Source organism: Grus americana, chromosome 27 (genome assembly GCF_028858705.1).
Source record: "Grus americana isolate bGruAme1 chromosome 27, bGruAme1.mat, whole genome shotgun sequence".
Classification (NCBI taxonomy): domain Eukaryota; kingdom Metazoa; phylum Chordata; class Aves; order Gruiformes; family Gruidae; genus Grus; species Grus americana.
The window spans coordinates 4139894-4166402 of NC_072878.1; the positions used below are offsets into that span (position 1 = coordinate 4139894).

The following is a 26509-nucleotide window of genomic DNA, read 5'->3' on the forward strand; positions in this document are numbered from 1 at the left end:
CAGGGCCTGTCCCCTCAGAGCTCACCCCACAGCCTGACCTTGTCCCCTCAGGCCTCACATCTCCTCCCCATGCCTGTCCCCTCAGGCCTCACACCCCCAGGCCTGCCCCCCATCCCTCACCCCGCACCTCAGGCCTCGCTCCCCTGGCCCCGCCCCCTCTCCGCCCCGCCACCCGCCCACCAATGGGAGCGCGCCGAGGGGGCGGGGCGAGCCGTGCGTTCCGCCCCGCTCCCCCTCCCTCCCTCCCTCCTCTCCCCGCCGCGGGAGCGACAGGGAAGTGGCGACGCGTGCGTGTTGCTGCGGCGCGGCGGGCAAGATGGCGGCGTTGGTTGCTGAGCAGTGGGGTCGGGCCTGGGGCCGGGGCGGTGGGTCCCGGCCAGCGCTCAGTGGAGCTGCGGCTCCCCGGGGGAGCCTGGGCCGAGGCCGAGACCGAGACCGGGGTCCGCGCCGACCCCGTCCCCTCTGTCCCCTTCAGCCCTCGCTGCGGCGAGCCCGGCCACGCCCGGGGGCCGCCCCGGCTTCGCTCGCCCCCGCGGCCCGGCCCTGGTGGGAAAATCCCGGCCCTGGGCGGGGGCAAACCGTGCCCTGAGGGGAGGTAAATCCAGCCCAGGGGTGGGGAGATAAATGCAGCCCTGGAGGGGGCAGATTGTGCCCTTGGGGGTAGGTCCTGCCCGGTTGGGGGGGGGGGGGGGGGCAGATCCTGCCTGGGGGGGGCCGTGGGGGGTGTAAATCCGGGCCCGTGGGGCGGGCCCCGATGGGCTGGGCCCTGCCCATCCTCGGGGCTGGGCGTGGGCAAAGGCTTTTCCGGGCTCTGCCCAACAGCGAGGTGTCCCGACCGGCGGCGAGGTGGTCTGCCCCACGGTGAGGTCTGCTGCCCCACACCCCCCTCCCCTCCCAGCCCCGGGGCAAACCTGCCTGCCCCACAGCAAGCTTTCCTACCCCACGGCAGGGTCCCCTGGCATCCCACCCTGTGGTGAGCTCCTCTGCCCTATGGCGAGGTCTTCTGCCCACCCCCCCCCAGTCACCTCATCTGCCCCCATGGCAAACTTTTCCCACCCCATGCCAAAGCCTCCTACCCCACCATGAGCCCTATGGCGAGCCCTTGAGCCCCATTCCAGCAAGCTCATCCACCCCACAGTGACGTCATCTGCAGCTTTTGGACCATGTGACAAGGTCTCCCACCCCACCATGAGCCCTGTGGTGAGGTGATCTGCCCCACAGAAAGCTTTTCCACTGTGTGGCAGGGTCTCCCACCCCACAGCGAGCCACAACAAGCTGTTCTGTCCCACAGCAAGGTCATCTACACCCTGGGAAGGTCCCCTGCCCCACAGTGAAGTCTCTTGCCCCATGGAGGACCCTGTGATCCGCATACCGCCCTACCACTATGTCCATGTGCTGGACCTCAACAGCAACGTCACCCGCGTGGAGGTTGGGCCCCACACCTACATCCGGCAGGACCACGAGAGGTGGGTGCTATGAGGCAGGTGGGCCCCTGTAGGTTGAGGGGGTCCGGTTCCTACATCTGGCAGGACCAAAAAAAGGTGGGTGCTATGGGACAGGAGGGGATCTATAGGATGATGGGTCCCACCGCTGTGTCTGGCAGGACTACAAAATGTGGCTGCTATGGGGCAGGGGGTAGATTTATATGGCTATAGGGTGACCTAGATTTATAGGTGCATGGGGTCTCTGTGGGGGTGTTTGGGGGGCTCTGTAGGGCCACGAGAGGCTTGAGAAGATCTGGGGGACCGTTGGCACTCTTTAGGGCTGTGGGGAATGCTTGGGGGCTCTTTAGGACTATGGGGACTCTATGGGCCTGGGCAGCATTGGGGTTGTTTAGGGCCATGGGGGTTTTGGGGGGCTCTGCAGAGGCTCTCTCTAGGGTCACATGGATTCCATAAAGCTGTAGAAGGCCATAGGAGGGCTGTGGGGCTCTATAGGACTGGGGGACTTGATGGGTTCTGTAGGGCCCTGGGGGCTCTATAGGGCCGAGGGGAGCAATGCGGGGCCGCCCGCAGGGTGGTGTTTGCCCCTAGGCGCATGGTGATGGTGCCCCCCCGGCACTACTGCGTGGTGCTCAACCCTGTGGCCCGGGGCCCTACGGGGGCCGTGCTGGTCGATGGAGCAGGGCAGGCTCGTCTGCGGCACGCCGACCTCGATATCCGCCTGGCCCAGGAGCCCTTCCCCCTATACCCTGGCGAGGAGATCCAGCAGGTACCTGTAGCCCCCTATAGCAGCTTTGGTGCTCCCTATAGCTCCTCTAGCCCCACCATGTTCCCCTACAGGCTCCATAACCTCTCTGTAACCCACCACTGTAGTGTTCCATGGCCACCCATAGCTCCTCTAATCCGTCCGTCATCTCTCACAGTTCCTATAGCCCATATAGCTCCCTTTGCACCCCCTGTTGCTCCTGTAGCCTCCCCCACGGCCTCCTATAGCCCCCAGCGTGTCATCCCTGTTCCTGCTCTGATCTTGTGTACCTGTTCCCAAAGTGTCCCCGCATCCTCAGGCTGTCCCCCATATCCCCCACCACAAAAACCTGTGTCCCAGTTCCCACAGTTTCACTCCCCATGTCCCCTGCCATCGCTCCTGTATCGCCCTATACCCCCACAGCCCTGTCATGATGCCCATGTCCCCACATCCCCCATGGTGACCCTCCAGATGCATTCCTATGTCCTGCACAATGACCCCCATGACCCCCACATCTCCTGCCATGCCACCTGCATCCCCAGTGTCCCCAAGGTATCTCCCAAAGTGCCCCGGCACCCCTCGTCGCCACGTCGTCCGGATCTCCACTGTGACACCCATGTCCCCAGGGGATTCTCCCTCAACCCCATGTCCACATGTCCCTAGGACATCACCCCACTGCAGGTGGTGCTGGCTGACACTGCCCTGCGCCTGCGGGCCCTGCTTGATTTCAAGGATGAGGATGGAAACAAGTTCGTGGCAGGAGATGAGTGGCTCTTCGAGGGTCCCGGTGAGCAGGGGGGAGCACCTCCTTTAGGGGGCATCCTGGGGGACCCATGGGCTGACAATGCCACCTGCCCACAGGCACCTACATCCCCCGCAAAGAGGTGGAGGTAGCTGAGACGCTGCAGGCCACTGTCATTGGGCACAACCAGGCCATCCGCCTGCGAGCACGCAAGGAGTGCCTCGACCGCTATGGCACCCGTCGTGTCACAGGTAGCACCCAGTGACACCCCGGTGGCCTCCCAGGTTCAGCCCTTGCTCAGTGGCTTTGGTGTCAGCTGGCAGTATTGCCCTGTACCATTGGTGCTACCCCTCAGCACCCATGGGACACACCCCTTTGTTGCCTGAAAGCACCCTTGGGACACCCTGTGCCACCCCACCCCCTACCTCTGGGACCCTTTTCTCACCCTCCAGCACCTCTGAGACCCCTGTGTCACCCTCTAGCACCCATGGGAGCTCCATGTCATCTGACAGCACCCCTGGGGCCTACAGCACCCCCATCCCATCCTCTGGGACTCGTGGGACCCCCAGTACTCCCTTCCTACCCCACAACATTCCCAGGACCCCTGTCCCATCCCTCAGTGCCCCAGGATCCCCAACTCTCCCATCCCACCCTCCATAACTACCCTCCCACCTCAGCACCCCTGGGACTCCCAGTCCCTTCCTCACGGCAAGCACCCCAGCATCCTCAGCTCCCTCAGCACCCATCACCCTGCTCCAGGTGAGGAGTGGCTAGTGAAGCAGGTGGGCGCTTACTTGCCTGGTGTCTACGAGGAGGTGGTGGACGTTGTGGATGCCTACATCCTCACTGACAAGGTACTGGGAATCCTAACTGTTGCCTCCTTGGTGCCCACGGGTGATGAGGTCCTTCTGGGCCGGGTGTGTGGGTCCTGTGTCCATATTCCCTTGCACCCATGGGTGACTGGAACCCTCCAGGATGGGTGAAGGGCCCCATCACCCCCTGATCCACCACGACCCTGCCCCTTGTGCCTGTGGGTGACAAGGACCCTTGGGGGGGGCTGGGGATCCCTCCAAGCCACTGTGCTCCAGTGACCCCTGCACCCATGGGTGACGGGGACCCTCCAGCATGGATGTGGGGTATCATCACCCCCCAACCCATCACATCCCTGTCCTGGCTGCACCCACAGGTGGTGAGTGCCCTTCATAGACTCCCATCTTCCCTGCCCCCCACCATGTCACCATCCTTGCTGCACCCATGTGTGACAAGGACCTTCCAGGGGGTTGTACCCCCTCCACCCACCCCATCCCTGTCCCCCTGCACCCACAGGTATGAGGTCCCTCAGTGGTAGGTTTGGGGGTCCCATCACCCTACCTCCCTGCACCTGTGGGTGACAAGGCCCGTTGGGGCCAGCTTTGCTTGTTCCATCACCCACCACATCCCCGCATGTCTCCCACTTGCAGAAAGCCCTGCACCTGAGGGCAACACGGACCTTTGAGGACGAGCAGGGCCGGGTGCGGCGCACAGGCGAGGAGTGGCTGGTGACCCAGGCGCAGAGCGAGGCCTACATCCCGGAGGTGTTTGAGGAGGTGGTGGCCGAGGTGGCGGTGACAACGCTGGGCCCCCGGCAGTACTGCGTGGTGCTTGACCCTGTGGGGCCCAGTGGGCAGCCCCAGCTGGGCCAGCAGCGTGTTGTCAAGGTGGGCACCCAAGGGTGGCCCCTGGGGACCTAATGTAGCCTTAGCTTGCCCATAGGTATCAAAGGTAGTCCTGGGGGACCCTAAGATGTGTGATGTACCACTATTGTGTCACTGCCCCCTAAGGTGCCCTGAGAGACCCAAATGTGGCTGCCAGGACCTCAGGTGTCTCTGAGGGAACCTCATGTATGCACAGGTGTCCCCGAAAGTCTCAAGGGTGGCCCCAAGGGACCTCAATTACCCCTGAGGTGTCCCTAAAAGTCCCTAAGGCATCCCTGAGGGATCCTAACATACCTTTGAGGTGACCCCAAGGGTCCCTAAGGTGACCTGAGGGCCCCAGGGGCCACAGGTGGCCCTGACATACTTAAACACATCCCCAAAGATCATAAAGGTGGTCTCAAGGGACCCGAAGACACGTACATTAGCCCTGATGTCTTGCTGAGGGACCCTAAGCTTCCATAGGAACCCATGGGTGGCTACCAGGAACCAGAAGTTGGCCCTAACATACCTGTAGACACCCCTGAAGGTCTTGAAGGTGGCCCATGGGGACCCAAAGACATCCCTGAGGGACCCTAATGCACCCATGTCCCTGCTCCGAGTCCCACCACGTCCTGCTGTCCTTCCCTCCTGTCCCCCATGTGTCTGTGCCCCTACTTCATGTCCCACCATGTCCCCATGCTCTGCCCTGTGTCCCCACCACTTTGCCAAACCCCTGTCCTGCTGGTGACTTGTCCTTGTGTCCCCAGGGGGAGAAGTCCTTCTTTCTGCAGCCGGGTGAGCAGCTCCAGGCTGGCATCCAAGATGTCTATGTGCTCTCTGAGGACGAGGGGCTGCTGCTCCAGGCGCTCCAGACCATCAAGGACACCAATGAGGTGGCCCAGGGGACACCTGGGGTTTCAGGATCCCCCGGGGGTACCTGGGAGAAGCTGGAGGGGGTCCAGGGAGCCTGGGATGACTGGGGCAACCAGGAGTGGTTGGGGGACAAAGGGGAAAGCTGGGGGTGACCCAGGAGTGGTTGGCAGTCATGGAGGATAGCTGGGGCCCCGGGGAGAGTTGGGGTATGTAAGGGACTCCTGGGGAATTATGGAGGCCCCAGGGGACACATAGGGGGACTCCTGTCCTCATCTCTGTGTCCCCAAGCCAGGTGGGTAGGAGAGCACCATGGGAGGAGTCCCACACTGTCCCCGAGCTGAGGGACTATAGGGAGGGTGTCCCTGACTCCATGTCTTCAGGTCGGTGGGTGGCAGAGGGGCATGGGGGAATGTCTCTGTCCCCATGTCCCTATCCAGGGGGTGGTAGGGGTCCCTGCATCCCCAGGCCAGTCGCTGATGCCATCCCCGCATTCCCAGGAGGGGACGGAGGTGATGCGGCGGGCAGGTGACCGCTGGCTGGCCCGGGGCCCCCTCGAGTACGTGCCACCGGCCGAGGTGACCGTGCTGGAGCGACGCCAGGCCGTGGCCCTTGCTGACAATGAGGGTATCTACGTGCGAGACATCCGCACTGGCAAGGTGCCCGCCGCGGCTCCCCATAGCTCCCCTGGAGCCCCTTGTATCCCCCTATAGCTCTCTGCTGGCCCTTAAAGCTCCCCTGGAGCTCCTTGTGTCCCCCCATAGCCCTCTGCTGGCCCTTGTAGCTCCCCATAGCTCCTTTATAGCCTCCTCAGTGGCTCCCCATAGCTCCGCTGCTGCTCCCTGTAGCTCCCCCAGTTCCCTATAGTTTTCCATAGACTTCTAGAGCTCCCCTGCAGCCCTCTATAGCTCTCTATAGACTACCTATAGCTCCTCATAGCCCCCTGTAATGCTCCATAGCCCCGCCCCAAACCCCTACAGCTCACCCACAGGCCTCTATAGCATCCCACAGGCCCCGTAGATCCCTGCAGCTCACCCATAACCCCTATAGCGCCCCAACCCCACTACAGCCCCCCGTAGCTTCCCATAAGCCATATAGCCCCCCAGGGTTCCCTGTAATGCTTATAACTCCCCATAACTCCTGTAGCCCACCATAATTATGCAATCCCCTGTAGTCTCCCATACCCCCCTTCCCAGTGTTCCCCCTTCCCATGCCAGTATTCCACATTCCCCTACTGCCCCATAACCCCTCCAGTACCCCCAGCTCCCTCCCAGTCCTCCCAGTATCCATATAGCCCATCCCAGTATCCCCCCACTGCCTCCCAGTGCTCCCACTATTCCATGTATCTCATCCTAGTGCCCCCCCCAAACGCAGTCGCAGTCTCCCAGCCCCCCTCTCACTGTCTCCAGATACCCCTCCACCTCATCCCAGTTCTCCCAGTACCCAATATACCTGCTTCAAACCCCATCCCAGTGCTCCTAGTATCCCTTATACCTTTCCGAGTGCCTCCACACACCCTCCATAGCCCCTCACAGTGCTCCCAGTAATCCCCACCCCCTCTCCCAGTATCCCACACACCTCTTCCCAGCATTCCTGAACCACATTCAAGTGATTCTATTGCCCCCCAAGCCCCCTCCCGCTTACCCCCAGACACCCCCTTCCAGCACTCCCAAGCTCCCAGTGGCCATCCCACCCTGGCAGCACCCTGAGGTGGCTCTGGGTGCAGGTGCGGGTGGTGACAGGCCAGACCTACATGCTGACGGAGGCCGAGGAGCTGTGGGAGAAGGACCTGTCCCCTGGGGTGGAGGCGCTGCTGGCTGAAGCCCGTGGAGACACCCGCAGCGTGGATGCCGGGGTCCGTTCCTCCTCCAGCCTGGACGTTGGGGTCCCCCAACGTGACCGCACCCGTGCAGTCACCTACCAGGTGCCGCACAATGCCGCCGTGCAGGTCTACGACTACCGTGAGCGGCGGGCACGGTAAGCACCCACGGTTCAGGGCACAGGGGAGAAGAGACATGGGGGGGAATGGAGGATGTGGTGGATGGAGGTGGGGGTGTAGGGGGAAGGTATGGGGATGGAGGGGGCACAGAGGAGGGTGCTGGGCATCAGGGTGCAGGTGATGTTGCTGTGACCCCTGTGCTGTGGTGTGTTCCTTGGCATGTGACCAGTCTTGTTGGCATGTCTGTGGCCAGCTGATGCTGGGCCCAGAGCTGGTGGTGCTGGGCCCTGGGGAGCAGGTGATGGTGTGGGGACTGGTGTGTCCTTGGCATGTGACCCACGTCCTTCATGTGTTTTTGGCATGTCACAGAGTGATGCTGGGTATAGAGTTGGTCGTGTAGGGCCCTGGGGAGCAAGTGGAGAGACTCTTGTGTCCCACCATATCGTCTGTACAAGTCACACTCAGCAATCCTGGGCTCCAGAGAGCAGAATGAAAGTCTGGAGCAAGGAAGACGTGCCCTTGTTTGAAGATGTTGAGGTTAAAGAACACTCTAGCAAGTGTATAGGTCCATGAGCCCTGATAGGATGCAACTATGAGTGCTGAAGGAGCTGGCTGACGTCATTGCGAGGCCACTCTTGATAATCTTTGATCAATCATGGTGAGTGGGAGAAGTGTCCAAAGGCTAGAAAGGTCACCCTCATCTTCCAGAAGGACAAGAAGGAGGACCCAGGGAGCTACAGGCTGATAAGCCTCACCTTAGTCTCTGGGAAACTGATGGAGCAGCTCATCCTGGAAACTATTTCCAGGCATAGGAAGGACAAGAAGATCATCAAGAGCAGTCAGCATGAATTCACAAAGGGGAAATCACATTGATCAACCTGCTAAATGCCTCTGATGAAATGACTGGGTTTGTAGATGAGGGGAGAGCAGCGGCTATTGTCTACCTTCGACACTGTCTCCCACGAGGTCTCATAGAGAAGCTGGATGATCAGTGAGGTGGACTGAAAACTGGCTGAATGGCCAGGCCCAGAGCGTGGTGATCAGTGGCATGAGGTCTAGTTGGAGGACAGTGGCAGCGTACCCCAGGGGTGTATATTGGGTCCAGTGCTGTTTAACATCTTCATTAATGATCTGGATCATGGGGCAGAGTGTGCCCTCAGCAAGTTTGAAGGTGACACCAAACTGGGAGGAGTTGCTGAGATGCCAGAATGTCGTGCTGCCATCCTGAGGGATCTCAACAAGGCTGGAGAAATGGGCTGACAGGAACCTCATCAAGATCAACAAGGGGAGGTGCAAAGTCCTGCAGCTGGGGAGGAGCAACCCCAGGCACCAAGACATGCTAGGGAACAATGTGCTGGAAAGCAGCTCAGCAGAAAAGGACTCGGGGGTCCGGATGGACACCAAGTTGACCATGAGCCAGCAGTGTGCCCTTGCCAAAAAGGGTCAATGGTATCCTGGGCTGCGTTAGGAGTGTTACCACCAGGTGGGAGAATTGATCCTGCCCCTCAGCACTGGTGAGGCCCCACCTGGAGGGCTGTGTCCCCAGTACAAGACAGACGAGGACACACTGGCCTGAGTCCAATGAAGGCCTGCAAACATGATGAAGGGATTGGAGCATCTCTCCTGTGAGGAAAGGCTGAGAGAGCTGGGACTGTTCGACCTGGAGAAGAGAAGGCTCAGGGGGATCCTATCAATGTAGATAAATAACTAAAGAGAGAGTGCAGAGAGGACGGAGCCCGGCTCTTCTCAGTGGTGCCCAGTGACAGGACCAGAGGCCATGGGCACACACTGGAACACAGGAGGGTGCCTCTGAACATCAGGAAACACTTTTTGACTGTGAGGGTGACTGAGCACTGGCTCAGGTTGCCCAGGGAGGCGGTGGAGTCTCCATCCTTCAACAGACTTGAAATCTGACTAGACATGGCCCTGGGCAACCAGCTCTAGGTGGACCTGCTTGAGCAGGAGGTTGGACCATATGATTGTCAGGTGTCCCTCCACACCTCAGCCATGCTGTGACCCTATCATCCTGTAGTTCTGTGATATCTCCTTGGTGCATCCTTGTGACCTTGGTCCTTGGCACGTCACAAGATGGTGTTGGGCACCTACATGTCACAGCACGTCCTTGGTCCGGCAGGATGGCTGTAGGCCCCGTGGGGCAGGTGATGATGTTGGGACCAGCACGTGGTGGCTTGTCCTTGGCGTGTTCTGTGCCCTTCCTGTGCAGAGGAGCGCTCCCGCTGCGTTACCTGGCCATCGACACGCTCTTGCCCTGTTGCAGGGTGGTGCTGGGCCCCGAGCTGGTGGTGCTGGGCCCCGGGGAGCAGCTGACGGTCCTGTCCCTCTCGGCGGGGCGCCCCAAGCGTCCCCACGCCCGCCGCAGCCTCTGCCTCCGCCTTGGCCCTGACTTCTGTGCTGACATCGTCACCATCGAGACAGCCGACCATGCCCGGCTCCAGCTCCAGCTGGCCTACAACTGGTGGGTGGGGCCTTGGGGGGGCGGGGTACCAGCCATGGGGGCAGGGCTGGGGGTGGGGTCTGGTGTTATGGGCAGGGCTGGGCAAGGGGGTGTGGCAGCATGGGTGGGGCTGGGTGAGTGGGTGTGGCCTCAGGCTTGGGGTGGGGTCAGGCTGCATGGGCAGGGCTAGGCAAGGGGGTGTGGCCTGGGTCTTGAAAGCAGGGCACTGTGGGGGCAGGGCATGGTCTACAGCCAGGAGGTGGGGCCAACTTTGGGACAAGGTGGGGCTATGGCAGTGGGCGGGACCAAGGTAGGCATGGCCTGGGGTGGGCGAGGCCTGAGGGTGGCTCACCCCCATCCCCCATAGGCACTTCGAGGTGCCTGAGGACCCCAAGGCCCTGGGGCGCCTCTTCAGTGTCCCCGACTTCGTGGGCGACGCCTGCAAGGCCCTGGCCTCCCGCGTGCGTGGCGCTGTGGCGGCCGTCACCTTCGATGACTTCCACAAGGTCTCCTCGGTTGCCCCCATGTCCCCCCACCACACCCCCTCGGTCATGCACGAGTGCCCCCACTCTCACCCACATCTCCCACTGGTGCCCTGGGTCACCCCGTGTCTCCCTCCATGTCACCCCATGTCTCCCCGGGTCCCCGATGTCCCCTTGCGTCCCTGATGTTCTGTTGAGTCCTTGATGTCCTCTTGCATCCCCGATGTCCCCAGGTGTCTTGCCATATCCCTGATGTCCCAAGAACTCAAAGAGGTTGACCTGCTCAGGCTTGTCTGGCTTTGATGAAGCTCTGTGTGTTCCCCAGTATCCTCCCATGTCCCCAGTGCCCCAACATCCTCAATGTTCTCAAGTGTCTCACATGTCTCTGCTGTCGCCAGAACTCCAATCGTCTCATCTGCTCGGCCGTGTTTGGCTTTGATGAGGGTGGGCGGCTGCGGGAGCAGCTCCGCTTTGCCCCCAACGGGCTGGTGGTGACGAGCGTTGACATCCAGAGCGTGGAGCCCGTGGACCAGCGCACCCGCGATGCCCTGCAGCGCAGTGTCCAGCTAGCCATCGAGATCGCCACCAACTCCCAGGAGGCTGCCGCCAGGTGCCCATGTCCCCCCATATCACCTCACATCCCACCGGGTCCCTCCTGTGTCCCCCTGTGTCCCTCCAGCACACCTTCCAGATGGAGATCAACATAGCGCTAACTCCAGGAGGCCACTGCCAGGTCTCTGTGCCCTTTGCATCCCCAAATGTCCCTCCAAGTGCCCCATGCCCTACGATGTCCCTTATGTCCCCCCATATCCTCCAGTGGTTCCTCACATATCCCCCTATGTCCCATGTTGCCATATTCCCTTCTGTCCCTCTGTGACCCCCCCCCGCCATATCCCTCGTGTCCCTAAATGTCCCCTACATCTCCCCTATCCTCAACGTGCCCAGGATCTCCCCCGTGTCCCCGCCATGCCCCACAACCCTGGTGTCTCCCAGCTCCCCTAGCATCCCCCCTGCACCCTGTGTCCCCCGTGCCTCTCACCCCTCTGTCCCTGTCCCCAGGCACGAGGCAGAGCGGCTGGCGCAGGAGGCCCGGGGACGTCTGGAGCGGCAGCGACTCCTGGACCAGGCGGAGGCCGAGCGGGCGCGCAGAGCGCTGCTGGAGCTCGAGGCCCTCAGGTCGGCCATCTTCCCAGCATGCACTGCTGGGGGGCGTCCGCTGGGGGCTTCTGCCAGCCTGGGGGCAGCGGGGAGCCCTGCCCTTCCCGGGGGGGGGATCGTGGGGCAGGCTGGGTGGAGCCCGAGGTGGGCGTGGCCGTGACTCTGCTTCCCCCGCAGCGCGGCAGTGGAGAGCGCGGGGGCGGCCCGGGCGGAAGCACAGGCCCGGGCGGAGGCCGCCCGCATCGAGGGCGAAGCCGCCATCCTCCAGGCCAAGCTGAAGGCTGAGGCCATCGCCATAGAAACGGTGCGGGGGGAGGGGCTGGCAGGGGCAAGGCCCGCCCTGGGGGAGGTGTCCCCGTGCCAGCCCTGCCCTCTGGGAGGCCGAGCCGTGGGGTGGGGGGCGTGTCCCAACGGTGTCCCCGCTCCCAGGAGGCGGAGCTGTCGCGGCTGGAGCGGGCGCAGGCCCAGGAGGTGCGGGCCCAGCGGGCCAGGGGGGAGGCGGAGGCGGCGCGGGCCCAGGCGCTAGCGGACGTGGAGGCCTCGCGGGTGCGGGAGGTGGCCGCAGCCCTGGGGCCTGACACCATCCGCGACATCGCCCGGGCCGGGCCTGAGCTCCAGGTGAGCGGGCCGGGGGTAACCGGGGGTGGGGGTGGGTCCTGGAGGCGTGGCCACCCGGAGGGGGCGGAGCCTGCAGAGGGGTGCAGATAGGGCCTAAGGTGGTGGGTGGGGTCTCTGGAGTGGGTGGGGCTTTGCTGGGCGTGGCACCGCTGGGCTGCAGCAGGGGTGGGGCCTCTCGCTGGGGGCGTATCCAGCGGCCAGCACCGTGTGTGTGTGTGTGCGTGTCCCCCCCAGGTGAAGCTGCTGCAGGGCCTGGGGCTGCAGTCCACCCTCATCACCGACGGCACTGCCCCCCTCAACCTCTTTGCCACCGCCCGGGGGCTGCTGGGGCTGGGCCCACCCCCGGAGAGCTCTGCCCCCCAAGGCCCCACGCTCTGAGGACCTGGGCTGCTAGGCAGCCCCCCTCTTCAGGGCCCCTGCATCCAGAGCAGCTGGAACCAGCACAATAAAGGGAGCAGGTGGCAGTGGTGTTGTCTGCATGATGGTGTGATGTCACAGTGATGCATATCCCATACTGGGGGCTGTGATGTCAGCAATGAGGGCAGCAGGGGCAATACCATCATAGCCCTGAGGAGGGGGCAGGAGACCATAAGCAGTTGGGTGAGGTGGGGGGGAGGAAGGGAAACTGACACTGGACAGGGCATGGTTTCACAGCAGCACAGCAACCCCTGTGTTGTGTCATCAGGTAGAAGTGATCTCATAATACTCAACCTTGCTCGTTTGTCTCTGGCCTATCCAGTACTCAGGTGGGGGATGCCAGGGAAGCATCAGGCCCTCTGGCCCCTCTCCCATGTGGTTTACCTCACACCAGTCTCACCAGTCACCGCCTCAGGGACACCCCCCCCCCCCCCCAAACCATGAGCTGGCTCTGAGCGCTGCACTCATCAGGAAGGGTTCAATAAGCAGGCAGGTCTGACTGCGCTAGTCACACCGCGGGCATGGCATGACCAACACACAAGCTATTTTCACATGATGGACCTTTTCTATCCGTCTGTTTTCCCCTACTTGTTCCTCCCTGAATCCTCTGGATCCTTCCATTTGGTTCCTCCCCAAAACATCCTGTGTGATGCCAAGATGTTCATCCCCATGGCACTTACTGATGGTGACAGGTTTTGTACCTGGACTGCAGGGTGAGGCTTTTCCCAGGACAGCCCTGGCAGCAGGTCTATGCCTTCAAGTCTGTAATTTGGGTTCCTGCCTGCAGCTGTGCCCCCACCCTCCGCTGGGCTGGTGAACAGGGGTGGGCTGATGAATCCTGTGGTAGGACAGGGAGAAGCTGCTGCAGGGCATTTTTTGGGGAGGAGTCCTCCCACTGCCATGCTCCATTGCAGGTATGTGGACAAACTTTTATCACACAAGTTGATTGCCCCCCCCCGCCCCCCCACAAGTTCCAGGTCCAACTTCCAGCCTCTCTCCTCGCACAGCCCTTCCCCTCCGTCCCTGCCACCCCAGCAGACATGCTTCCGGAGCACGAGGCTTGGTGCTGCTGCTGGCTGCTGCTTAAGGGGCTGGTAGGGCCCCAGTGCACAGCCAGCCTGAGCTGTACCGTAAATGTGAACGGCAAAATGGGCCGCTGCTCCTGGATTTGGTGAATTACCACGTCTGCATTACAATGAGGTGCATTTACACAGTAGTGCCTGTCCCTAGATCAGGAAGGCTTCCATCCCTACAAACCCCGTGTCCCCAGATTAGCCACTCTGCAGCATGACACTGCACAATGCTGCGGTGCTCACAGGGCTGTCCTTCCTTATGGCTCCCTGCTCTACCCCGTATTTGTTGATGACGGCAAAGGCATCCTGCCCTCCAAATTGAAATCTCATACCCCCCAGGTACTTAAATGGGTCACACAAATGTGCAAACCCAGTCACTAAATTTTAATGGGCACAGCTCTGGTGGCTGCAAGGGCTGTCATTCCCCTCAGCTCCCTGCTCTGATCCATATTTCCTGATAGCGGTAAAGTTTTGCACTTCAAATTCAACCCCGCACCTCCCAATGCACTACCCAGTCCTGTGTGTAACCTCCTCAGACCTCTTGACCCATAGTACACAGATGCAGCTACAGAAAAAAACCACAGATATGGATATACATCTATGTATAGCTATACCTCACAAACTATTTTCATTGAAAAGAGCAGATGCTAATTTTACCATTTCTTTCCCCGAAGTTGCCTGCAGCACATTAGTCACTTTCACTGCGGATCACGAGCCGCTCAGAGTCTTGTGGCTGCTCAGGGACAGTGAGCATGGGCAGAGCTAGGTGCCTGTTTTGTAACGTAGCTCCTCCACCGACAAACTGCACTGTCTGTGTGCTGCAGGGCACAGGCAACAGGGCATCTGCCAGCTTGCCCCCGATCTCTTGGGGCAGTTGGCTACAACCACAGTCAGGTCACACCTCGGCTGCCCAGGCAGTTTTTGCACAATTAAATCAGGAGCATGAGGTGAGTGAACTACAGCGCTGGTCTGAAGGGGACACAGCCCGGGTCTAGGGGGTTCAGGTGACATGAGGAGGTCCCTGCACCTGCAGGGGTGGGATGTACCAGCCCTGTTGGCCAAGCTGGCCCCATGCCCCTGCACCGGGAACTGGCCTTGTGAATTGACTGCAGGTGTTGCAAAGGGCATGGAGGAGGCAGTTCAGGGGAGAATACACATTTGAGGCATCCCTGACATGACCTCTCCTCCCTGCACAAGAAGGGGAACAGTATGAGCTGCAGATGGGCAACAATGCCTGCAGGAGGCACCTAAGCAACAGCAGTTGTTGGAAGACCAGGAGACGGGCAAAACCTAACTGAAGGTCAGGTGTCAGGGGAGAGGAGCCTGCCAGCCCTTTTTTGAAGGCAAGGGGACAACAGTGTCAAATTATCAAAGATGGAGAAGAAAAACTTATCAGCCCACTTCAGTGTGGCCTTCTCTTGCAAAAGAGCTCTCTAACCCCATTACCTTCACTGCTGCAGCCTCAGCCATTGGTGTGAGCCATGGGCCACCAGCTCCACAGGAGCGTGTGCTTGCAGCAAAACTTGAAGTGTTAATGGCTCGCATGTTGGTACAGCCCTTGGCAAGACATGACAGAGCAGCCTGCACCTCCTGGGGGAATGGCCCTTGCAGGCTGGGAGTTCACTCAGCCCTAAGAAGCTGCTGAATGAGGCAGCAGAATGAGTGCTGGGATCTGGTGGAGAAGGTGCTGGAGGTGGAGAATCATAGAGTAAGTTGGGCCAGAAGGGACCTTCAGAGATCATCTAGTCCAACCCACCCCACCCCCCCCAACCGTCATGGGTAGGGACACCCTCCACTAGCCCAGGTTGCCCAAAGCCCCATCTGACCTGGCCTTCAACACTTCCGGGGATGGGGCATCCACAACTCCTGTGAGGAGAGAATCCCTTCTCCTTCCTTTCTTATGGTGGCAAAACACAAGTCTGGCTTTGCCCATCAGGTTGTCTCAACCTAACTGCAAAGAAGCATCTTTGGAATAAAACACATACCTCTGGCTTGAGCATGTTCTTAGAAGATAACAGAATGGCTGATCTTTTTCCCCCCAGATTTTCTTTTAGCAAGTGTATCTACAGCTACACAAAGCCTGTGGTAAAGCTACTGCTTTACTACAGTAATGTAAACATACTTCAAAGAAGAATACACTAATGGTTTCGGAGATGACTTTCTAGCAGTAAAACCAGAGCAACAGAGCATATCAACCTCTTCTGAGAGCTCAGGCTGTACATTTATCCTTGAAGGACATCTTCTGGCATACAAGACAGGATTGACGGCCTTCATTTGTTCTTCTCCTAATAAAGATAGTCCAACAATTCGAAATGAGGTATGAAATGGAACCACCTGGGAGAAGAACGTGTTTGTTAACCTCCAAAAGCTATCCAGCTTTTGTTTGTACAGGATGGAGCTTTTGTTTCTTAGCAAGAGAACTGCAAACTCCATGGCTGAAGACGATGCTGCAACTGAATAAACTTTTGTCTTGCCTGCAAGCACGCATCAGAGCAATTTCTGTGGCATGCATTTACGGCACTATGATTTACTCAGAGGTGTTTGTAGATTGTTTCCTGCTAAGACCTAAGGCAATTTTCAACTCTGCATTCAGCAGGAACCACTCATGTATTCCCAATAACACATAATGGCATCAAACAGAAGGAGCAAAGATGAGAAAGACTGAAAAGGTAAATTTGATAACCTCCAAATGCCTCTTCCATAAATGCCCCGTTTGCTGTTCAGGAACAGTATAATCCTCTTCAGCAGTCTCCGAATATAGAGCTTTGCTGTAAAATCTTAAGAGGGGAGTAGCAACCTACTGTGCTATAAAACTGAAAGAAGAAAATACAAGGAAGGAAAAAAACCCAAAAAGAGACAGCAGCAGTTACCAGGTATCCAAGCACTCCTTCACTGCATTAACTTTCCCCTGAAGCTTCTATCATCATACAACTGCAAGAGGCTATTTAAAGTGTCATGACACGAGCACCCTGGCAGTGGAGTTAATGAGTCACTCTACAAAATCCTATCCACAATTACTGATTTGGTCTGGTGCAGAGTACATCCTGTTTATCTGATAAGATCCACAATTTCCACTTACAAGGGTCCTATAATGCAGACAACCAAGCAGAATTATCGTATTATAACCACACGTAGGAGCCTCAACGACTTATCGCAGCCTAGAAGGTCAAAACTACACCAGCATAACAACAAATCCTACTCCTCGGTGGTTTGGCAAACACATTACAGGTATGGTGAAAGCACACAGATATAAAAGAAGCAAGTAAGCATATAAGAGCCCATATTGTATTGTTTTTCACCATGGTTTGCATGAGAATCAAGTTCTGGTAACCCATATGAAACCCATGTAAAATCCAATAAAACCCATGCTGCTAGTGGCAGTGGTGATCGACCCGGGAGAACCTTGGAGCTCTTACTCCTACAACGCAGGGAGGAGGGAATGAAATAAATACTCTTCAATGACAAGGAAAAATACATTCAAGTCATCCTCGACAACAGGCGACAAAACACTCAAGCCCAGGTTTCACGCTGAACAACAAGAGCGATTAACCACAGAGTTCCTCGGCACTGCTGCCTTTTCCAGCCCGCGGATAGTTTCCTCGCTCACTGACAAAGCGCGCGTTACAACTCCAGCCATCCGTGTGTTGACTGCGCATCAAAGCGAACAACTCCTTTTCAGCTGCTGTGCAGTCAGATATACATCCAAAAAACCTCAACCAGCGTAACCTGCAGACAGCCGTGTAGTTGGGAACTGCCCTGGAGAGCCGCAGAGCCTCAGAAATACTGGGGGAAATGCTCAGAAATACAGTGGAAAGAAACTGGAGTTGCCTGGGTCTCAGAATAATTCTAGAGCTAAAGTGGTGACAGACATCAGCTTTACATCAGGTAATACATGCCAACACTCATCACTGACCCAAGAAGGCAACCTCCGCCTGCCCTACCCAAGGCTTTCAAACGCAGCACAGTTTCTGCCCAAAGCAGGATGCTACTTCATTTGTAACACCGCTGACAGATTTCTTCCTCGAGATGGGACGAGAGATACATCACGCGAACAACCAAGCCGCTGTTGGCAAGCACTGGAGCCTTTTTCTCCGTATTGTTTTTCACCGCCGTTTGCGTGAGAAGGAAAATCAAAGACAGAACAGGTGGAGATAGCCTTGGTGAAAAAATAAGATTCAGGCAACGTTCTCTTCTTGGTTTGGCGTCCCTTTTTTCTTTTCTTTTCCCCCTCTTCAGGATAAGAGTACAGGCCAAATAAATAAAGAAAACTTAGACCCGTCTTCCGAGCATTTCAAGCTATTACAGGAAAAAAGCAATTTGAGGAAGACAACACAAGAACTGGCTACTACAACCCTTCTTTTCTACAAGACACTAAAGCGTAGACACGCTACACGCGTATAATTCATACGTTCTGCATAACTATATCCTTTCTATAGACACCACACAAGTATGTGACTATATAGCATAATATTGACTGTCATACACATCTCTGTGTATAAGTATCTACGAAATCCAAACCTTTCCTCCTCCCCTGGCCAGGCACATCTTTCTCCTCAACATACCCCCCGGCTTGAGGAGAATTCATGAAATCCACAAGCAGTTATCGACAAGATCCCGCTACGACCTGTACCTAAGCAATGTTTCGGGGAGACTGCTACAAAATTCACAAAAAACGCAGACAAAAAGCCACCAGTAAAGGAACATTGAAAGCACAATGTTCCCAAATCTGACAATTCTCTTTAGGAGATGAATCCTAAAGTTGGGCCCATCAGATTATTGTTGAATAAGGTACCAAAACCGTTCTTGCCATCCATATCCAACTGCACCCAGTTCCTAAGTCTGCAGTCCTCAAGATCATGAATTGCAAGCGGTTGTTCCCACAGCGACCCTGTCACATTTACCCGGACGTCCTGGGGGTCGACACAAGATGAGGATCACGACCTGTGCCGGCACTTACCGCACCACGTGCGCTGGCGTGATCTGATGAACGCCAGAATTCCGTCTGCCGTCAGTCGGTGCAGCCGTCGTCCCACGGGATCCCTCGCTGTCTGCCCCCAGGAAACGCCGCTCGTCCTCAAGTACTCCCGACAGACTGCGCCCCGAAGCAGGGCATGATTTTTACTTCTGAATCGGGTAAGCACAGCATCGAAACAGAGCAAGGAAAATGCCTCAGTTAAATGTTTTCCATCCCTTTAACCACTCAACACGTACTAACCGCTCATATGTATCACACGCACCATGCGTGCCTGTACGTATGCCTGCGTACGTACGGGCGCCTGTGCCGGTAGGTACCTTACAGCACTACGTTTCCTTCCCCCCCATTTTCTAGTCCAGGAGCATCAAGCTCAATGTCAAGTTGCACGCATGCTACTAGTAAAGCGCCAGTTCACTTCAGATCATCGGGCATTATCTTAGCAGCCAAACTAACACTCACATCGCCACCGCGACCAGTCTCAAAAGTAACGGGACTAACGTTCCCTGAAACTTACTGTCGAGTGCCAAAGCTGCCACGACCTGAGGTGGCACTACAAAGGGAATTCTCATATGCATCTCTCCTCTTGTCTGCCTACGTCACCCGCGAGCATCACCTTCTTGATGCAGTACTTACAACCTGCATGTTTTCAGCACAGCAACAAGCAGCACAGGCAACAGTGCCTCCCCCTCTTTCGGGGACACGAAAAGTAACTGCAGCTTTCCCCACCCCCCCCTCCAGACACAAGCAGTTATTGACATTTTCCACCTCCTGGAACTGGAATCCAGTTGCTGTTGGGGGCGATGTCTGGTAACCCACGCCGATAAAACCCGTGCTGCTAGCTGCCGTGGGGATCGACCCGAGCAACCAAGCAGCAGTGCTGCGCCCAGATTCGGCACGTTCTCCCGTCACGGGAGCCACGTGCAAATACAGCTGCACCCTCCTTGCCGATAAAGGGGCAACAAGAAGTTCGCTTCCCAGGTCTCAGAGTAATTCTAGAGCTAAGCTGATAGTCTTCAGGTTTATGCTCAGCTAATACATGCCAACACCCATCACCGACCCAGGGGAACGAACAGAGCGGCTCCCCTTTGCACGTCACGGGGGACTGCTGGGCAAGAGAGGAGCAGCTGGGGAGCACGCACCAAACCAACCCCACCTCTCCACAAGGCACTGAGGGTTGTCGCTCTTAATAAAAGCACGGCGGTGCTTTCGTAAGGCCTTACTCACTCGGTCACCTTTCCTTGTCCCAGGCGAAACTCCGGGAGAAACACGCGGCCCGTACGGCAACGTGCTCGGGGCATCAGGGTTTCTTATCGCATCCTTTCGCAGCGTCGCGTTGCACCGCACCGGGAGAACCTTGGGGCTCTTACTCCTACAACGCAGGGAGGAGGGAATGAAATAAATACTCTTCAATGACAAGGAAAAATACATTCAAGTCATCCTCGACAACAGGCGACAAAACACTCAAGCCCAGGTTTCACGCTGAACAACAAGAGCGATTAACCACAGAGTTCCTCGGCACTGCTGCCTTTTCCAGCCCGCGGATAGTTTCCTCGCTCACTGACAAAGCGCGCGTTACAACTCCAGCCATCCGTGTGTTGACTGCGCATCAAAGCGAACAACTCCTTTTCAGCTGCTGTGCAGTCAGATATACATCCAAAAAACCTCAACCAGCGTAACCTGCAGACAGCCGTGTAGTTGGGAACTGCCCTGGAGAGCTGCAGAGCCTCAGAAATACTGGGGGAAATGCTCAGAAATACAGTGGAAAGAAACTGGAGTTGCCTGGGTCTCAGAATAATTCTAGAGCTAAAGTGGTGACAGACATCAGCTTTACATCAGGTAATACATGCCAACACTCATCACTGACCCAAGAAGGCAACCTCCGCCTGCCCTACCCAGGCTTTCAAACGCAGCACAGTTTCTGCCCAAAGCAGGATGCTACTTCATTTGTAACACCGCTAACAGATTTCTTCCTCGAGATGGGACGAGAGATACATCACGCGAACAACCAAGCCGCTGTTGGCAAGCACTGGAGCCTTTTTCTCCGTATTGTTTTTCACCGCCGTTTGCGTGAGAAGGAAAATCAAAGACAGAACAGGTGGAGATAGCCTTGGTGAAAAAATAAGATTCAGGCAACGTTCTCTTCTTGGTTTGGCGTCCCTTTTTTCTTTTCTTTTCCCCCTCTTCAGGATAAGAGTACAGGCCAAATAAATAAAGAAAACTTAGACCCGTCTTCCGAGCATTTCAAGCTATTACAGGAAAAAAGCAATTTGAGGAAGACAACACAAGAACTGGCTACTACAACCCTTCTTTTCTACAAGACACTAAAGCGTAGACACGCTACACGCGTATAATTCATACGTTCTGCATAACTATATCCTTTCTATAGACACCACACAAGTATGTGACTATATAGCATAATATCGACTGTCATACACATCTCTGTGTATAAGTATCTATGAAATCCAAACCTTTCCTCCTCCCCTGGCCAGGCACATCTTTCTCCTCAACATACCCCCCGGCTTGAGGAGAATTCATGAAATCCACAAGCAGTTATCGACAAGATCCCGCTACGACCTGTACCTAAGCAATGTTTCGGGGAGACTGCTACAAAATTCACAAAAAACGCAGACAAAAAGCCACCAGTAAAGGAACATTGAAAGCACAATGTTCCCAAATCTGACAATTCTCTTTAGGAGATGAATCCTAAAGTTGGGCCCATCAGATTATTGTTGAATAAGGTACCAAAACCGTTCTTGCCATCCATATCCAACTGCACCCAGTTCCTAAGTCTGCAGTCCTCAAGATCATGAATTGCAAGCGGTTGTTCCCACAGCGACCCTGTCACATTTACCCGGACGTGCTGGGGGTCGACACAAGATGAGGATCACGACCTGTGCCGGCACTTACCGCACCACGTGCGCTGGCGTGATCTGATGAACGCCAGAATTCCGTCTGCCGTCAGTCGGTGCAGCCGTCGTCCCGCGGGATCCCTCGCTGTCTGCCCCCAGGAAACGCCGCTCGTCCTCAAGTACTCCCGACAGACTGCGCCCCGAAGCAGGGCATGATTTTTACTTCTGAATCGGGTAAGCACAGCATCGAAACAGAGCAAGGAAAATGCCTCAGTTAAATGTTTTCCATCCCTTTAACCACTCAACACGTACTAACCGCTCATATGTATCACACGCACCATGCGTGCCTGTACGTATGCCTGCGTACGTACGGGCGCCTGTGCCGGTAGGTACCTTACAGCACTACGTTTCCTTCCCCCCCATTTTCTAGTCCAGGAGCATCAAGCTCAATGTCAAGTTGCACGCATGCTACTAGTAAAGCGCCAGTTCACTTCAGATCATCGGGCATTATCTTAGCAGCCAAACTAACACTCACATCGCCACCGCGACCAGTCTCAAAAGTAACGGGACTAACGTTCCCTGAAACTTACTGTCGAGTGCCAAAGCTGCCACGACCTGAGGTGGCACTACAAAGGGAATTCTCATATGCATCTCTCCTCTTGTCTGCCTACGTCACCCGCGAGCATCACCTTCTTGATGCAGTACTTACAACCTGCATGTTTTCAGCACAGCAACAAGCAGCACAGGCAACAGTGCCTCCCCCTCTTTCGGGGACACGAAAAGTAACTGCAGCTTTCCCCACCCCCCCCTCCAGACACAAGCAGTTATTGACATTTTCCACCTCCTGGAACTGGAATCCAGTTGCTGTTGGGGGCGATGTCTGGTAACCCACGCCGATAAAACCCGTGCTGCTAGCTGCCGTGGGGATCGACCCGAGCAACCAAGCAGCAGTGCTGCGCCCAGATTCGGCACGTTCTCCCGTCACGGGAGCCACGTGCAAATACAGCTGCACCCTCCTTGCCGATAAAGGGGCAACAAGAAGTTCGCTTCCCAGGTCTCAGAGTAATTCTAGAGCTAAGCTGATAGTCTTCAGGTTTATGCTCAGCTAATACATGCCAACACCCATCACCGACCCAGGGGAACGAACAGAGCGGCTCCCCTTTGCACGTCACGGGGGACTGCTGGGCAAGAGAGGAGCAGCTGGGGAGCACGCACCAAACCAACCCCACCTCTCCACAAGGCACTGAGGGTTGTCGCTCTTAATAAAAGCACGGCGGTGCTTTCGTAAGGCCTTACTCACTCGGTCACCTTTCCGTGTCCCGGGCGAAACTCCGGGAGAAACACGCGGCCCGTACGGCAACGTGCTCGGGGCATCAGGGTTTCTTATCGCATCCTTTCGCAGCGTCGCGTTGCACCGCACCGGGAGAACCTTGGAGCTCTTACTCCTACAACGCAGGGAGGAGGGAATGAAATAAATACTCTTCAATGACAAGGAAAAATACATTCAAGTCATCCTCGACAACAGGCGACAAAACACTCAAGCCCAGGTTTCACGCTGAACAACAAGAGCGATTAACCAGAGTTCCTCGGCACTGCTGCCTTTTCCAGCCCGCGGATAGTTTCCTCGCTCACTGACAAAGCGCGCGTTACAACTCCAGCCATCCGTGTGTTGACTGCGCATCAAAGCGAACAACTCCTTTTCAGCTGCTGTGCAGTCAGATATACATCCAAAAAACCTCAACCAGCGTAACCTGCAGACAGCCGTGTAGTTGGGAACTGCCCTGGAGAGCCGCAGAGCCTCAGAAATACTGGGGGAAATGCTCAGAAATACAGTGGAAAGAAACTGGAGTTGCCTGGGTCTCAGAATAATTCTAGAGCTAAAGTGGTGACAGACATCAGCTTTACATCAGGTAATACATGCCAACACTCATCACTGACCCAAGAAGGCAACCTCCGCCTGCCCTACCCAGGCTTTCAAACGCAGCACAGTTTCTGCCCAAAGCAGGATGCTACTTCATTTGTAACACCGCTAACAGATTTCTTCCTCGAGATGGGACGAGAGATACATCACGCGAACAACCAAGCCGCTGTTGGCAAGCACTGGAGCCTTTTTCTCCGTATTGTTTTTCACCGCCGTTTGCGTGAGAAGGAAAATCAAAGACAGAACAGGTGGAGATAGCCTTGGTGAAAAAATAAGATTCAGGCAACGTTCTCTTCTTGGTTTGGCGTCCCTTTTTTCTTTTCTTTTCCCCCTCTTCAGGATAAGAGTACAGGCCAAATAAATAAAGAAAACTTAGACCCGTCTTCCAAGCATTTCAAGCTATTACAGGAAAAAAGCAATTTGAGGAAGACAACACAAGAACTGGCTACTACAACCCTTCTTTTCTACAAGACACTAAAGCGTAGACACGCTACACGCGTATAATTCATACGTTCTGCATAACTATATCCTTTCTATAGACACAAGTATGTGACTATATAGCATAATATCGACTGTCATACACATCTCTGTGTATAAGTATCTATGAAATCCAAACCTTTCCTCCTCCCCTGGCCAGGCACATCTTTCTCCTCAACATACCCCCCGGCTTGAGGAGAATTCATGAAATCCACAAGCAGTTATCGACAAGATCCCGCTACGACCTGTACCTAAGCAATGTTTCGGGGAGACTGCTACAAAATTCACAAAAAACGCAGACAAAAAGCCACCAGTAAAGGAACATTGAAAGCACAATGTTCCCAAATCTGACAATTCTCTTTAGGAGATGAATCCTAAAGTTGGGCCCATCAGATTATTGTTGAATAAGGTACCAAAACCGTTCTTGCCATCCATATCCAACTGCACCCAGTTCCTAAGTCTGCAGCCCTCAAGATCATGAATTGCAAGCGGTTGTTCCCACAGCGACCCTGTCACATTTACCCGGACGTGCTGGGGGTCGACACAAGATGAGGATCACGACCTGTGCCGGCACTTACCGCACCACGTGCGCTGGCGTGATCTGATGAACGCCAGAATTCCGTCTGCCGTCAGTCGGTGCAGCCGTCGTCCCACGGGATCCCTCGCTGTCTGCCCCCAGGAAACGCCGCTCGTCCTCAAGTACTCCCGACAGACTGCGCCCCGAAGCAGGGCATGATTTTTACTTCTGAATCGGGTAAGCACAGCATCGAAACAGAGCAAGGAAAATGCCTCAGTTAAATGTTTTCCATCCCTTTAACCACTCAACACGTACTAACCGCTCATATGTATCACACGCACCATGCGTGCCTGTACGTATGCCTGCGTACGTACGGGCGCCTGTGCCGGTAGGTACCTTACAGCACTACGTTTCCTTCCCCCCCATTTTCTAGTCCAGGAGCATCAAGCTCAATGTCAAGTTGCACGCATGCTACTAGTAAAGCGCCAGTTCACTTCAGATCATCGGGCATTATCTTAGCAGCCAAACTAACACTCACATCGCCACCGCGACCAGTCTCAAAAGTAACGGGACTAACGTTCCCTGAAACTTACTGTCGAGTGCCAAAGCTGCCACGACCTGAGGTGGCACTACAAAGGGAATTCTCATATGCATCTCTCCTCTTGTCTGCCTACGTCACCCGCGAGCATCACCTTCTTGATGCAGTACTTACAACCTGCATGTTTTCAGCACAGCAACAAGCAGCACAGGCAACAGTGCCTCCCCCTCTTTCGGGGACACGAAAAGTAACTGCAGCTTTCCCCACCCCCCCCTCCAGACACAAGCAGTTATTGACATTTTCCACCTCCTGGAACTGGAATCCAGTTGCTGTTGGGGGCGATGTCTGGTAACCCACGCCGATAAAACCCGTGCTGCTAGCTGCCGTGGGGATCGACCCGAGCAACCAAGCAGCAGTGCTGCGCCCAGATTCGGCACGTTCTCCCGTCACGGGAGCCACGTGCAAATACAGCTGCACCCTCCTTGCCGATAAAGGGGCAACAAGAAGTTCGCTTCCCAGGTCTCAGAGTAATTCTAGAGCTAAGCTGATAGTCTTCAGGTTTATGCTCAGCTAATACATGCCAACACCCATCACCGACCCAGGGGAACGAACAGAGCGGCTCCCCTTTGCACGTCACGGGGGACTGCTGGGCAAGAGAGGAGCAGCTGGGGAGCACGCACCAAACCAACCCCACCTCTCCACAAGGCACTGAGGGTTGTCGCTCTTAATAAAAGCACGGCGGTGCTTTCGTAAGGCCTTACTCACTCGGTCACCTTTCCTTGTCCCAGGCGAAACTCCGGGAGAAACACGCGGCCCGTACGGCAACGTGCTCGGGGCATCAGGGTTTCTTATCGCATCCTTTCGCAGCGTCGCGTTGCACCGCACCGGGAGAACCTTGGGGCTCTTACTCCTACAACGCAGGGAGGAGGGAATGAAATAAATACTCTTCAATGACAAGGAAAAATACATTCAAGTCATCCTCGACAACAGGCGACAAAACACTCAAGCCCAGGTTTCACGCTGAACAACAAGAGCGATTAACCACAGAGTTCCTCGGCACTGCTGCCTTTTCCAGCCCGCGGATAGTTTCCTCGCTCACTGACAAAGCGCGCGTTACAACTCCAGCCATCCGTGTGTTGACTGCGCATCAAAGCGAACAACTCCTTTTCAGCTGCTGTGCAGTCAGATATACATCCAAAAAACCTCAACCAGCGTAACCTGCAGACAGCCGTGTAGTTGGGAACTGCCCTGGAGAGCTGCAGAGCCGCGGACCCTCAGAAATACTGGGGGAAATGCTCAGAAATACAGTGGAAAGAAACTGGAGTTGCCTGGGTCTCAGAATAATTCTAGAGCTAAAGTGGTGACAGACATCAGCTTTACATCAGGTAATACATGCCAACACTCATCACTGACCCAAGAAGGCAACCTCCGCCTGCCCTACCCAGGCTTTCAAACGCAGCACAGTTTCTGCCCAAAGCAGGATGCTACTTCATTTGTAACACCGCTAACAGATTTCTTCCTCGAGATGGGACGAGAGATACATCACGCGAACAACCAAGCCGCTGTTGGCAAGCACTGGAGCCTTTTTCTCCGTATTGTTTTTCACCGCCGTTTGCGT

At 56.1% G+C, this 26509-nt stretch overlaps 1 protein-coding gene, 1 long non-coding RNA gene and 7 other non-coding genes across 20 annotated transcripts; 1 reads left to right on the forward strand and 8 right to left on the reverse strand.

Annotated features, from left to right (window-relative positions):
* Positions 1-269: 269 nt before the first annotated feature.
* MVP (major vault protein) lies at positions 270-15790 on the forward strand. Of its 11 annotated transcripts, none has more exons than XM_054805028.1 (18): positions 348-595; positions 823-861; positions 1292-1466; positions 2016-2211; positions 2851-2974; positions 3049-3180; positions 3689-3783; positions 4390-4626; positions 5370-5495; positions 5973-6131; positions 7199-7449; positions 9690-9887; positions 10234-10372; positions 10747-10958; positions 11408-11524; positions 11684-11810; positions 11936-12124; positions 12359-12591. In XM_054805028.1, the coding sequence occupies exons 3-18, from the start codon at positions 1348-1350 to the stop codon at positions 12500-12502; spliced, it is 2565 nt and encodes an 854-aa protein (XP_054661003.1). In that variant the 5' UTR covers positions 348-595; positions 823-861; positions 1292-1347; the 3' UTR covers positions 12503-12591. The 11 variants fall into 11 exon arrangements, with proteins under 11 accessions (XP_054660996.1, XP_054660993.1, XP_054661003.1 ...); XM_054805027.1 differs by lacking the exon at positions 12359-12591 and adding an exon at positions 15657-15790 and having other exon boundaries at positions 579-595; XM_054805026.1 differs by lacking the exon at positions 10234-10372 and adding an exon at positions 10582-10621 and having other exon boundaries at positions 580-595.
* On the reverse strand, positions 15601-26323 carry LOC129197050 (uncharacterized). 2 transcript variants are annotated; one of them, XR_008574248.1, is made up of 7 exons: positions 25657-26323; positions 24415-24581; positions 22739-22883; positions 21497-21663; positions 19814-19958; positions 18572-18738; positions 15601-17844 (listed from the first exon to the last, which is right to left on the reverse strand). It is a non-coding gene; the product is annotated as an uncharacterized LOC129197050 (long non-coding RNA). The 2 variants fall into 2 exon arrangements; XR_008574249.1 differs by lacking the exon at positions 25657-26323 and adding an exon at positions 24947-25255.
* LOC129197072 (small nucleolar RNA SNORD45) lies at positions 17444-17528 on the reverse strand. The gene has a single exon (XR_008574254.1). It is a non-coding gene; the product is annotated as a small nucleolar RNA SNORD45 (small nucleolar RNA).
* On the reverse strand, positions 19565-19647 carry LOC129197073 (small nucleolar RNA SNORD45). Its single transcript, XR_008574255.1, has one exon. It is a non-coding gene; the product is annotated as a small nucleolar RNA SNORD45 (small nucleolar RNA).
* LOC129197078 (small nucleolar RNA SNORD45) lies at positions 20370-20454 on the reverse strand. The gene has a single exon (XR_008574259.1). It is a non-coding gene; the product is annotated as a small nucleolar RNA SNORD45 (small nucleolar RNA).
* LOC129197074 (small nucleolar RNA SNORD45) lies at positions 22490-22572 on the reverse strand. Its single transcript, XR_008574256.1, has one exon. It is a non-coding gene; the product is annotated as a small nucleolar RNA SNORD45 (small nucleolar RNA).
* LOC129197079 (small nucleolar RNA SNORD45) lies at positions 23293-23377 on the reverse strand. Its single transcript, XR_008574260.1, has one exon. It is a non-coding gene; the product is annotated as a small nucleolar RNA SNORD45 (small nucleolar RNA).
* LOC129197076 (small nucleolar RNA SNORD45) lies at positions 25408-25490 on the reverse strand. The gene has a single exon (XR_008574257.1). It is a non-coding gene; the product is annotated as a small nucleolar RNA SNORD45 (small nucleolar RNA).
* Positions 26221-26305, reverse strand: LOC129197080 (small nucleolar RNA SNORD45). Its single transcript, XR_008574261.1, has one exon. It is a non-coding gene; the product is annotated as a small nucleolar RNA SNORD45 (small nucleolar RNA).
* Positions 26324-26509: the final 186 nt, after the last annotated feature.